At 41.5% G+C, this 12,536-nt stretch overlaps 3 protein-coding genes across 5 annotated transcripts; 2 read left to right on the top strand and 1 right to left on the bottom strand.

Moving 5' to 3' along the window:
• Positions 1-421: 421 nt before the first annotated feature.
• Positions 422-2,470, bottom strand: rwdd2b (RWD domain containing 2B). 2 transcript variants are annotated; one of them, XM_057049003.1, is made up of 5 exons: positions 2,103-2,470; positions 1,751-1,891; positions 1,611-1,678; positions 874-1,233; positions 422-796 (listed from the first exon to the last, which is right to left on the bottom strand). In XM_057049003.1, exons 2-5 carry the CDS (start codon positions 1,877-1,879, stop codon positions 541-543), a joined length of 813 nt encoding a protein of 270 aa, XP_056904983.1. In that variant the 5' UTR covers positions 1,880-1,891; positions 2,103-2,470; the 3' UTR covers positions 422-540. The 2 variants fall into 2 exon arrangements, with proteins under 2 accessions (XP_056904983.1, XP_056904982.1); XM_057049002.1 differs by having other exon boundaries at positions 1,751-2,470.
• Positions 2,471-2,616: 146 nt separating this feature from the next.
• usp16 (ubiquitin specific peptidase 16) lies at positions 2,617-7,815 on the top strand. Of its 2 annotated transcripts, none has more exons than XM_057048900.1 (18): positions 2,617-2,835; positions 3,005-3,064; positions 3,156-3,346; positions 3,418-3,521; positions 3,621-3,733; positions 3,826-4,031; positions 4,117-4,209; positions 4,323-4,453; positions 4,566-4,653; positions 5,031-5,112; positions 5,364-5,455; positions 5,538-5,591; positions 5,675-5,833; positions 5,946-6,600; positions 6,694-6,785; positions 6,908-6,994; positions 7,083-7,230; positions 7,297-7,815. In XM_057048900.1, exons 2-18 carry the CDS (start codon positions 3,007-3,009, stop codon positions 7,416-7,418), a joined length of 2,475 nt encoding a protein of 824 aa, XP_056904880.1. In that variant the 5' UTR covers positions 2,617-2,835; positions 3,005-3,006; the 3' UTR covers positions 7,419-7,815. The 2 variants fall into 2 exon arrangements, with proteins under 2 accessions (XP_056904880.1, XP_056904881.1); XM_057048901.1 differs by having other exon boundaries at positions 2,618-2,835; positions 7,300-7,815.
• A 233-nt stretch (positions 7,816-8,048) lies between these two features.
• On the top strand, positions 8,049-12,410 carry LOC130534603 (transcription regulator protein BACH1-like). The gene is made up of 5 exons (XM_057048922.1): positions 8,049-8,207; positions 8,913-9,124; positions 9,225-10,385; positions 10,471-10,677; positions 10,817-12,410. Exons 1-5 carry the CDS (start codon positions 8,201-8,203, stop codon positions 11,189-11,191), a joined length of 1,962 nt encoding a protein of 653 aa, XP_056904902.1. The 5' UTR covers positions 8,049-8,200; the 3' UTR covers positions 11,192-12,410.
• The last annotated feature ends 126 nt before the right edge of the window (positions 12,411-12,536 follow it).

Below are 12,536 nucleotides of genomic sequence, written 5' to 3'. Positions count from 1 at the left end.
AAACCAACTTATTTCAATGTCAGCATTAAGGTGGTTTAAGCCTGAAATATATGAAGGACAAACAACACAGTTGCAACAGCATTGAGTACCCACAGTTAAACATAAATGCAACCGCTGCTTTAATATGAGCTCTTCACTTAAAAGAGGCAAAATTAGCATATTGCTCATTACATTGTCCAGTCAGAGCTGGATTTGAGCCGTCTTTAATGCGTCTTTAAAGCAGTGCTGCGCCTTTATTGAACAGAAGGATATAATCTGAAGCAAACACAGGGGTAATAAAATGACAGATGCACCTTAAATTATTCAGAAATGATTCTGTTTCAAGTATTTACCTATAATGGTTAAAACTCCGCTCTCCCGGGAGCAGAATCCTTTTTATTTTGTTTATTCAGCCAGGCACAAGGGAAATGCGTCACACTCATCCGGTAAAGTGTGTTTGCTTTAATGTAGGATCTGAACTGTCAATTTATGCAACTTGTTCATGACACAATAACAATCCAGTTTATCCAGTCAGAAGCAACAAACACTTAATATTTTTTATTACTGCCGCCCTTCGATGCCAAAATACATCTGAAAAACATCACAACACCCTTTCTCATTTAAAAATTGGTAGAGCTGCCCAAGGTCCATGTGATTTCCTCTGTTCCCGTGAGGGGCAAACACTGCCTCTTCAAAGCCAGTGAATTTTCGCAGGGAGTCTATACTTTCAACCACAGTACTGTCCTTGCCTTGGTGATCAAGAGGAATATCCTCTCTATGTCGGATCATGATCTTCTTCCACGTTAGGACCTTCACTCTGAAATGGAGAAAAGGCTTGAAAAAGCAGACCTCCTCTTATCACATCATTCTAAAAAATAAAGTAATTCGAAATACCTGGACCAGAAATCCTCGCAGGCAGACCGAGGGCCTTCCACACACACGATACCGGGCTTCCCAGGCATACTAAATCCCGAGAGACCCAGCTCCTTGGACCACTCCAAGATGTTCTTCCGTTTTACCTTGTTGTAGATGTGGTGACTGTAAATCCACAGGCGGCTAAACATTTCCCTTGGCTGTGGTGCAGGAGACTCTTTCTTAGGTGCTGATAAGCTCCTATTTGTAAAGAGCTGCAGGTTATCTTTCACCCACTCCAAAGCAGCAAGAACACACACGTCCCCCTGGCAGTTTTCCAAGAGGTAAGCGTTGAGTTCTGTGTGGAGCTGAGTTTGCTGGGCCCTGCTGAGACCAGTACACCTAGGGCATGAATAAAACATGCTGTGAAAAACCCTCAAACCAAGTTCATGGTCTTTTCCAACTGAAAATGTCTTGTTTTCAGCAAAAATATCAAAGGGAAATGTTGACTAAGTTTATTTGCGCTACGAAATCACGCAAAACATTTATGCCTGCAACATTAACGTATTCACAAGCAGGGATATTTTGCACGAGTACCCGAAGCTTCCTATATGACAACAATCCAATTATTCATATGTTCGGGCCGCTAGATGGTCGTTGGGAGGTTTTTGAAATAAACTCTTGAGTCCCAAGTTATGTGGGAGTGGGCTGCGCTCCGAAGAGACCAGCCAAATGCATGAGGATGCGTCTTTCCCAGTCCAAGGTGGACAGATGCTTACCGAACAGTAATTTCTGGCAACACATTGGGATATTCGGGTGGATAAGCACACGACAGAATGACATCCGTCTGTTGGAGCAAAGAACAGATTATTTTCCTTGTTTTATCGTACATACTGAAAGGACAGTAATTACAAGTTACCCTCTCCATGCCTGCCGTGTCCATCCTTTGTTTAATAAGAAACTGAGGTCTGGATTGTGGAGGGGTGTCTGTTGACGCTGTACCTTCCACGTACTCCCTGAGCTCTGCGAGAGCCAGCTGGTCTGTCATATCCAGTTCCTCCTGGGTGGGAAACATGCTTGTCAGCAGCTCTATCTCTGCAAGTCGGGACTCTGCCCAGTCCAAGTTGGACATTTTGGTAGAGTAAAAGAGTCCTGAGGTGAGCAGTCACTGCTTTAAAAGGCTTTCTATCTCCATTCGGATTCAAAGACGCCTTTGCTACTATGCGCCAACATTTTCAAGTGGGCAACTAAATGTATAAAATGTTACTCACTATTCTAAAAAGAGTAAAGTTTCCTAAAACTTCTGGACACAGACTTTGACAGCACACTTGAAAATCATTAAACCTTTGTTTCCAGCCGGACAGCTTCCGGTGACGCACAGTTGAAAATATTGAATTGGGTGCGTAAGTATAGACTTCTACGAGCTTTTTAGTTTATAGAGGATAAAATAGTTTGGAGAGAAAACTCAAATAAATTTTTGGAAAAACCTGAAAAATCGGCTCTTTTTTTTTGGAGAATTTGCATTTGTGAATATATAAAATTTAGCCAGTAGTATAAAAAGAACATATTATTTTCTTAGGGAAGCTTGAACGTTAAGAGAACCAAAATACAATAGTTTCCAACCAAAGTTCACAATTACATAATATATTTCCAATATGAAATTAGATAAATATAGCCACAGTCTCCGAGTAATTTGTTTAGCTGTAATGAGGCCAGGCCGGACAGTGTAAAATTATGTTTAAAATTGTCCCAGCTCGGCCTCCGTAGATAGCCGGAAGTGACGTGTCCGAACAAAGGCGGGGTCTACATCAAGCCTCCGACTATGTACTGACAATCGAGACTGTTTTAGTTTTGTTCCGATTCTATCTGTATTTTTAAGATTATGCTCTCTGACAAAATATACAGACTAGATTTGTCTGACAGTTTACAACTATAACCGTCGAAAACTAGAGCATGTACCCCAAATGCTCCTGAAACAGTGAAGACTCCGGTCCGATTGTAACAGTAAGTTATCCGGCCATGAGGACTGCGATGAATCTCGGCTTTTTAGTAGTCGTTAGTATCTGGCAATGAGTGTTGTGGTGCAAAACTGTCTACGGGCATGTAACGTAGCCGTTGTGTCAATGTTGTTTCTGAATTCCATTCATTTAAACTCTGTGTTTTACATTTATAGAAATGGGGAAAAAACGAGGCAAGGACAAGAGCTGTAGGGAAGAGGACACGGACGTAATAGGTAGAATTTATCATATGATCATCAGTTATCTGGGCATATGGCAACGCATGGAATGTCTGGTGATGTTTACTGTAGATGTTCTTTTTTTCAGGTCCATCGTGCAGACACATCAAAAAGGGAACAGACCAAACTCTCCTTAAGAAACTCTCTGGAAATTCAAAATGGACAAGTTGCCAGGATTGCAAGGATGAAGAAAATAAAGAAAATAACTGTATGGAACAAGACTGTGAAGAAGAGCAAGAAACCCCAGCCATATGGATGTGCTTGAAATGTGGACATAGTGTGAGTTTTCTTAAATATTTCATCCATCTGTGTACTAAGGTTTCTAAAGGTGCAGATTTATTTTGAACCAGGGTTGTGGCCGAAATTCTGACAACCAGCATGCCATCAAACACTATGAAACTCCACATTCAGATCCGCACTGTTTGGTGATCAGTTTGGACAACTGGAGTGTGTGGTGAGTGTATGTCCTGTGTGTATTACCCACTGACGCTGGGGACTTTATCAATTAGAAATGCATATTTATATATATTGTCATTTTTTGCAACACATCCAGGTGTTACATATGTAATGATGAAGTTTACTACTCTGGAACAGGACATTTGGCTCAGCTTGTTGATAACCTCAAAAAACAGGCCTCTTTATATACTCCAAACACTGCACGGAAAGGTGGGTCCCATTGTTTTATTTTGTATGTTTTGTTTTTGGCAAATTAAAATACAAGTAATGTTGTAATGCCCATTATAACTATAATTCTGTAGATGTGAAGGAGGAAACCAGCTCAAAGGAAGCTGGCCAAAACACGGAGGATCATGGAGATACTGCAGACAAAGACAAAAAAATAAACCCCAAGAAAGAAAGTATGAAGAAATCACAAACATACGGGACACCTGACGACAGCAGTGGTATCTCAGTAAAGGGCTTGAGCAACTTAGGAAACACGTGTTTCTTTAATGCGGTCATTCAAGTAAGAGTTGGTTTTGCATAATTCTTTGTTGTGCAATATTGTCAAAACTTGGATAGGTATTCATTGTGGTCATTGTCCTTTTCAGAACCTCTCACAAACACAGTTGTTACGTCAGAGGATCAACGCAGTGATAAAGGAGACAAGTCTCAACATTGAACCTGTTGCCTGCCCAAAGCTGGTGTGTTTATCTTAAAATATCTACTTTTCTCCTTTTTTTTCACTAAACCGGTTCTCAGAATTATATTGTAAATCACATTGAAATGGATTTTATGAATTCTGTTGCAATTATAGGATCCTCTTGAAGTTCAGTTGGACAAGCCTGGACCTTTGACTTTGGCTATGTGTCAGCTACTAAATGAGATCCAAGATTCCAAAAAGAGTGTAGCAACGCCACAAGAGTTGTTCACACAAGTTTGTAGAAAGTGAGTGCAACTACAAGTTGGGGTTAACCTAACATCTTAAGATGTTTTTAGCTGTACTTCCTCTTTTCTAAAATGCTTGGACCATCATTCCTTTGCTTGGTTTGTGTTGAAGGGCTGCCAGGTTCAAAGGGTTTCAGCAACAAGATAGCCAAGAGCTGTTGCGCTATTTGCTGGATGGAATGCGTGCTGAGGAGATCAAGGTATGCATTTAATTTATTTTGATTTTATTTACTTTCGAAAAAACTCATTTGCGGTACTTGGTAATTTCTCTGCAAATTACTCTTTACCTTAAATTTATACTTAATAACCTTGTAACTTGTGCAAAGCAACAGGTCATTTAACTACCGGTAGTTTATAATTAACCCTTTTTTAATATACTTATTGTACCTCTTAATACTTAACATGGATCATTTTGACAGTCTCAATCTGCAGCTTGAAACAAAGGGAGTTGTGATGTATTCTGTGATGTATGCTTTATAATATAAAGCATACATCACAAAAGAGTTCCAAGGTTATAAAGTTTATATCCTTGGAACTCTTTTGGAGTTACCTTTTTGTTGTCTTTTTGTCTCAACAGAGAGTTAATTTGGGAATAGAGGAGGCACTGAAGGAATCAAAAAAAAGCAACGATGAAGAACAGCTAAAAAAAACTCTCAAAGGTACGTATCAAGGCAGTACATCAGGTAGTCTGTGTTATTTGTATAGAAAAAACTGCATAGGTTATTGGTCAACATTGCTAAATTTGTCTGGTATTTTCACCCTCATCATTCTCTGAAAGTCCAAATTAGCAATACTTACTAAATTGGAGTAGATATGGCCGTGCCTTTACATTATAATGATGAATAACTATTATCTTATTTTTGCTTACTTTAAAGAATATAGCCTTCTAACGTCATAGTTCTGATTTCAGAGTATGAGAAAAACGGACTACCAAAAAATCTCGTTGACTATGTGTTTGGTGGGGAACTAACCAGCACTATAATGTGTCAACAGTGTAAAACGGTGTGTACATTTGATTCACATTAAAGCTAATCATTTGTTGATGTTGACGTGGAACTAAATGGCCTCTGCTCTGTTTATACAGGTGTCTGTCATCACTGAGATGTTTTTGGATCTTTCCCTCCCTGTTTCCGACGAGGTGAAACCTCACTTTTTTTCCAAAGGGACATATTCTTTATTCCCTTGTTTGTGAGCATGTCCCATTGTAATTACATCTTATAGGCATACAGAAAGAAGAATCCAAAAAAGGGACCAAAGGCCTTTGAGTCGACTCATAGTGACAAAAGCAGTCCCGCTTCACACAATGAAGATGACGTTGCTACGCCTGGAAGCAAGTACCAGCAGAAGAAAGCAAAGAAGCAGGCAAAGAAACAAGCAAAGGTAAACTCAATGTACGGATTTTTAAAAATTGTTATTGAATGGCTTGTGGGTTTTCTTTTATGCCAACTAATAGTTTCTTTTTTGGTCTTTGTTGCCATGTCATTGACTGCAGCACCAAAAGAGACAACAGAAACTTGAGGGCAGAGTCACTTTGGAGAGTCTCCCATCTCTAAGCCACCCAGAGAGCAGTCAAACGGATTTTACAACAGATGGTAATAACGAGGAAAATCAAGACAATGAGCAATCCAGAGACGGCTCACTCTGTGAAGGAAACCCAATCAGTATGTCTGAGCAAGAACTTGAAGGTTTCGACACCCACCAGGCCATAAAAGAGCAGGATGACGATTCCATTATTGATGGTGACTCAGCAACACCATCCATTAATCGTTTCGCCATCTTATCGGAGGATCAACAGACAGAAGATGTCACCAGTGGTGATGGCAAAATGGATGTATATGACGGAGGAGAGGATGATCTGGTCAACAAAATGGAAAAAGTAACTGTGGATGATGCCATTATAGAAGACCATGATGCTTTGGAATGGGATCAAGTGGTTGAAGATGAGCCAAAAGAAGTTAAAGAGTACACTGTGGTCAACCAGGATCCCAAACTGGCCTTCCACACATTCGGCACCAGGACAGCTCCAGAAAAGCAGGAGTGTTCCGTGCAGTCCTGCCTTTTTCAGTTCACAGAAGTGGAGACCCTCACCGAGAAGAACAGTCTGCTTTGTGTTACCTGCACTAAACAGCAGCCTGACAAAGGCAAAGGTTCGAGACTTTTCGTTCAGTATGGTATTGCTGATCTTTGATGTGTTTTTGTTCATCACATCTCTTACTTGAGTATTTTTGTTGTCATTTTAGGTTCAAAAAATGTCTACACCGATGCCTTGAAGCAAATGCTGATTTCATCACCGCCACCAGTGCTTACCCTTCATTTGAAAAGATTTCAACAGGTGCAGTTAGTGATTTGATCAATATTTATGTACATTTGATATAATATAGTGCTTCTTTATTTACTTATGGTACAGCACTGCAGACCTTCTGTCAGTTGGGTCATTTTTGTTTTTTCCTCTAGAATGGATACAGCATTTGTAAGGTAAATCGGCACGTCCAGTTCCCCCTAATACTGGATCTAGCTCCCTTTTGTGGGGTTAAATGCAAGGTAAATGTTTTGATAGTCTCAAAGTAATTGTTATGTTATGCGTAATGATAGTTTAATCCATTTCAATGCTTCAAAAATCTTAATACAGAATGTGGCTGATGGAGAACCTCAGATTTTGTACAGTCTGTACGGCATCGTAGTGCACAGTGGAACCATGAGGTCGGGACATTACACAGCATATGTAAAAGTTCGGCCAGAGGGCCCAAAACTTGCATCTAATGGGCTTGCAGGACAAGGTAAGCACATTTTGGCAAGCCAGTAAAACAGATTTTTGCAGACGTCTTACTCACATTTTCTGTTAGCAGATGCTGAGTCGCCTAGAGGAAAATGGTTCCACATCAGCGACACACACGTTCAGCCTGTGAGCGAAAGTAATGTCCAGAGTTGTCAAGCTTATCTCCTCTTCTACGAAAGGGTCGTGTAATTAAACAACTCGTCACAACTCAGGAAAATGTAATAAACTGCTGCTGCTGCATCATCTCCAAACTATGAAGAGACCTGGATCAAGGACCAAGTGTGGCCTTTACAAACTGGACAATGATTAACTTCCCCTCCCCAAAGAGTTAATTGAACTTTTTGTCTCACCCTTCCTTTCAGGGAGGGCAGAAGGTTCTAGGGTGGCTTATTAAAGAAACCAGAAACAGAAATGAGATGTTTTTAAGAAAATAAAAAGCGTTTTAAATTGAGTATTTCAAATACTGACTGATACAAACATTGCAAGGAGTGCAATGGGAACCAAAAAATATATATAATTGCCGGTGCATTTATGCAAAAATAATTGTTAAACTTGTAGAATAAAAGTATTTTATTTTTTTCCCGTCTATTTTCAATCAGTGGAATTCTTTTAACAGTATCGGACCACTTTATTGATCCTTTGACTGAGCATGCGCGGTTAGTAAGTTTTCAGCCGGTCGTGAAAAAGTCACATGATAAGAGGATACTTTTTTGACGGCAACGATAAAGCCCGCCCACTTGCCCTCTGATTGGCTAACATTATGTAATTGTATCCAATCCGCGCCCAGGTAATCCAACTCGCCCAATAGGGTTATTGACGAGTAGCCAATCACAGGCACGGTATGGTGGGTGATTCCGTCGCCATCACGGGCAAAGTAATTTTGCCTTTTCGTCCACAACACTGACAGTGTCGGGACTAGATCAGAACCGTCTGTGTTCGATTGTCATCTATGGCAGCGTTACCATGCTAATATGGCAGGTCGGTGATCATTTGGCGCATTCAAACGACTAACGACGCTTTTTAAGAGTTTAGATCACAGCCACACAAAACCATCGTTCGATATAGTAACTACATCAGCTGCTAACGCCAACCTTATGGCCTAACTGTATTCCTTTATATTTGAAGAGCATCGCCTTTTCTCATGGTGCTGTCTGACGTCTTTAATTAAAATGTTGTTCCTTATATATAACGAAACATCTGTGAACTAACTAATCTTGCCCGAGTCCAGCTGCCTAAACATCATGAATCAGCATTTTAAAGTTGTTGGCGAAGTTGAGCTTTTAGCTTAAGCAGTCGCTTGCTAAGTATGTAGTCTCTTGTTTTACATTTAAAACTCGTCAGTAATTTAATTCGAGTAAAATTAGTTTACACGTAACTTACTGAGAGAGATGGGTTGTACTCATTTATTTCATATTTGTTTTACGTTCATTTACATTTACAAACCCCGATCTACAGTATACACACGTAATTACGTCCTTATGTTTCTCTTTATGTTGTTATTACTCCGTTGGTATATATACCAGCAACACAAAAAGTGTGTTTACGTGACAGGATTTTTCTATGACGCTATAAAAGCAAATAATTTCTAGTATTTTTAGTATGCAGTCCAGCCAAGTCTTTGCAACAGTTTTGACACAATACTGTGAATTTAATGGTTTGTGTTCTGTTTCTCTTGCACGTCAGTATTCACCTTTCAGTCTGCAGGGCACAGCGTGCACCTTCTCCAGTGTCTGAATGACCAGAGGCAGCAGGACTTCCTGTGTGATGTGACTATAGAAGTGGGCAACGCCACTTTTAGAGCCCATCGTTCTGTCCTGGCTTCCTGCAGTGACTACTTCCACCACAGGGTTACCAGTGTCACCAGTCACAATGCCACCATCACCTTGTCTGAAGAGGTTGGTGCTCTATTATTGTTATTGCCTTGTAAGGTGATGCCCTTCGTTATGTCACTGAAGCTTCTATTCATGTAATTTATTATTTCCTTTCCCCCCCCAGGTCACTGTTGAGGGCTTTGAACCTTTGCTTCAATTTGCTTACACATCCAAGTTGACATTCACCAAAGAAAACATTCATGCCATTTGCAAAAGTGCTGAGTTTTTAGGGTTTAATAACTTGGAGTCAGCATGCTTTGACTTCCTCATCCCAAAGTTTTCTGAAGGCAGAGAAAAGTCACAGGAAGTCAGGCGCAGGCCCTGCTGTCACAATCTGGCTTCTCGAACAAATGTCGACTACAGTGTCGAGAGCAGCCAGCCGAAATCGTCCGGGTCCAGCAACTCCGTGCCTTCAAGAGATGAAGAACACACAGACTTTCCATCGCAATGTCCTCAAAGTACACCCGACCAGTTCAAGAGCAGGGAGGAACACCTCTCTTTGGAGACCTGTGGCCCACAAATGGCTACCTTATCTCTGGAGTTATCGGGAAGTGACATGTACCCCGTGTTGCCTTTAGCAAGCCACGATGTGAACAAAGCAGATCATTCCGCTCCCTTCTGTGAAAGAGCCCTTCTAGAAATAGGCGACGTGTGTAATCAAAGTGAATTGAGTTTGGCTGACTGTGACCTGTCCTGTGATTTGTCACCATCAGAGGATATGAATCCATCAGAACTCGAGTCAGAAAGCAGCGATGTAAAACAAACCGTCGAGACTCTCGGTGCCGAAACCACCTACAACTCTGGTCCGTGTTTAGCCGACACGTCGGGAGCTGGGACGTGCAGCGGGTCGCTGGGGCAAAATGAGGTTGACGTCGAACAGAGAATTAAAGGTGAACATTCAGAGCCCACAATAGGTGCTGGCAGGCACAAAGACAGGCTTGTGGAAAGGAGCAGTGTGGAGAGGGAGGTGGCGGAACACCTCGCTAAGGGATTTTGGTCCGACTCGCGTCCACCTCAGGCTCATGCACTCGCGCTAGAACCTACAGACCAAAGCAACCTGGACAAAGCGTCAGACTTCCATTGGCTTAAGCAGCTTGACCTGAGCTCCAGTGTTGGAGACTGTCCCTTCCTCAAGGACCTTGAGACAAACGATGACCCAGTTTCCCGCGCCGAGAGCCTGTCCCACTCGGAGAAGAGTCCCTGTATGTCTTCACTCAACTCCGGGGATGACTCGGAGCTTGACACGGATGGAGACGCCGAAGCCAACAAAAAAAGGGCGGAAGAGGTCACTGCAACACACAAAAGAAACTCGGCTACTGATTTTAATACCTGGAAAAACTCATCAGACTGATGAATTCTGCCCTCCACAGATACAGCTCCCGTTCCCAGTGGAGCAGATCTCCGTGCTGACCCGGAGTGCCTTCCAGCAGCTTTTGAAACACAATCATCTGACTCACGATCAGCTGGAGTTTGTCCACGACGTCCGGCGCCGAAGTAAAAACCGCGTTGCCGCGCAGCGCTGTCGAAAAAGGAAACTTGAAGGGATCCATCAGCTACAGTGTGAAATCAAAAGATTAGTAAGTTTTCCATGTCGCATTACACGTTTTATTTACATCATAAGCTGCTGCTCAGTCCCACTGGGAAGTGTGTGTCGTGTTTTTAGCCTCTCGTTGTGACTGAGCGACTGATTTCCCTTTGTTCCTGTTGCCTCTGCAGACCAGTGAGAAAGAGCATCTGCTGAGGGAGCAAACCGAACTGGAGCGAAACCTGGAGCAGATCCGGTACAGCCTGTGCGAGTTCTGCAAGACTGTGAGCGTTGAGTCCCCCTCCGGTCAGGACCACTTACAGTCCCTCACCCAGCTCTCACAATCCACCTCGTCCAACGGTCTCGTGGGCAAATATGAGGCGACGCAGCTCTCTAATGTGACGCTGGATTCTTCCGCTTGCGACTTAAGCAAGCTACCTGCAGCTTCAAATGAAACCGGAGTATCGGAGGCCGAGCCACAGACAGAGGAGTCTGTTTCTGAACAAAGCTGCCCTGATCCCATGTCCCTCCTCAAAGACTGTTTGGACATGGACAATATACTGTAATTTCCTCCCTCACATGCGGGTTTTCCTCTGTATTTTACCGAAGGACTCTTGGCCGATGTTGTAATCCTAAAGTGAAACCAGACTTCCCCTCGCTGTATTTCTATTATGCATCTAACCCACATCCAGTATTTCAGGTTTTGACAATTTATACAGTTTTTTTTGGACAATCGCATTTCCTTTCATAAATTAGCCGCGGACTTATTATTGAAATTGGGTTTGTTTTTTCTCAGGGAAACACACAACACGGATTTCACACACACACTCACACTGTTCTTTAAGAGTTTACACAGAATTCTGTTTGTTTGCTTTCATAAAATCAATCCAGGTTATTCGGATCAATGCTATAAGTCCCACCATTACGCCGTTGTCGGTCACGTATGCAATAGTTTGAAACATGATGAGAAAGTGTTATGGTTAGCTTGCTGGAGACATTTTAAATGTCTTAAATGAATGCAAGTGCAAACTTTAAATGGATTTTAGGACTATTACTGTCCTTATGCAGATTGTGTCTTATGCATTAGTATACAATGACTACAAGGGTCTCTTACTTTTTATTGTCTCTTGCACTGGGCACATTAAGCCGGGACGCTGAATTGGTGGAATGTCTTATGTTTATGTCTGGCTGTATGTTAAAGATTATTTACTCTAGCAGTGATCATAGAATCATGTTTTCTATTCAGTCACTGTCACATGAATGCTTTATTTCCTGAGGCTCTGTACAATACCCCCTTTGGCCAATAGGTGGAAGCACATTTCTGCTACAATCTTATACCTTAAAATTAAACGCAAACACTGAAAATGCATAGAATATAATATCTTAGAATTTGAGTCAGTAATAAATACATTGCATGGAGGTTGTTGGAGGCCAGCCTGGCACAACACTTAAAAGTGAATCAACATTGATACTCAAACTAAGGATAGTATAGTTTAAATTTCGTCCAAATGATTCTGTAATCTCCAAGGATTAGGAAAACTCAAAGGAAGCTGTTGTATCGCTGCTGATATCAATGTGATCGACAGTTCAGAAAACTTGGGTGGAACCGTGTCGTGTGCTCCGTCATGTCACCCAATGGCAGTATTCATTTATTCATTTTGTCCTACATTTGAAATGAATGATTTAGACCTCCTCCGTACACACAATCCATGTCCACGCGTGCAGACAGTTAGCAAAATCCATGAGTGCGCAGTTTCATTAAAAAAAAAAGAAGTCATGGTCAAACTTGTCACAGACTGTTTTTTTATTATTATTATTATTATTATTATGGATTATAAATTAGGATTAAATATTTGGGTAATTGGAACCGAACTCAACCCCATTTGAAGTGAAAGTCACCAAAAAACAACC

This window comes from Takifugu flavidus, chromosome 12 (assembly GCF_003711565.1).
Source record: "Takifugu flavidus isolate HTHZ2018 chromosome 12, ASM371156v2, whole genome shotgun sequence".
NCBI lineage: Eukaryota > Metazoa > Chordata > Actinopteri > Tetraodontiformes > Tetraodontidae > Takifugu > Takifugu flavidus.
This window is presented reverse-complemented; position numbering and strand designations above follow the sequence as displayed.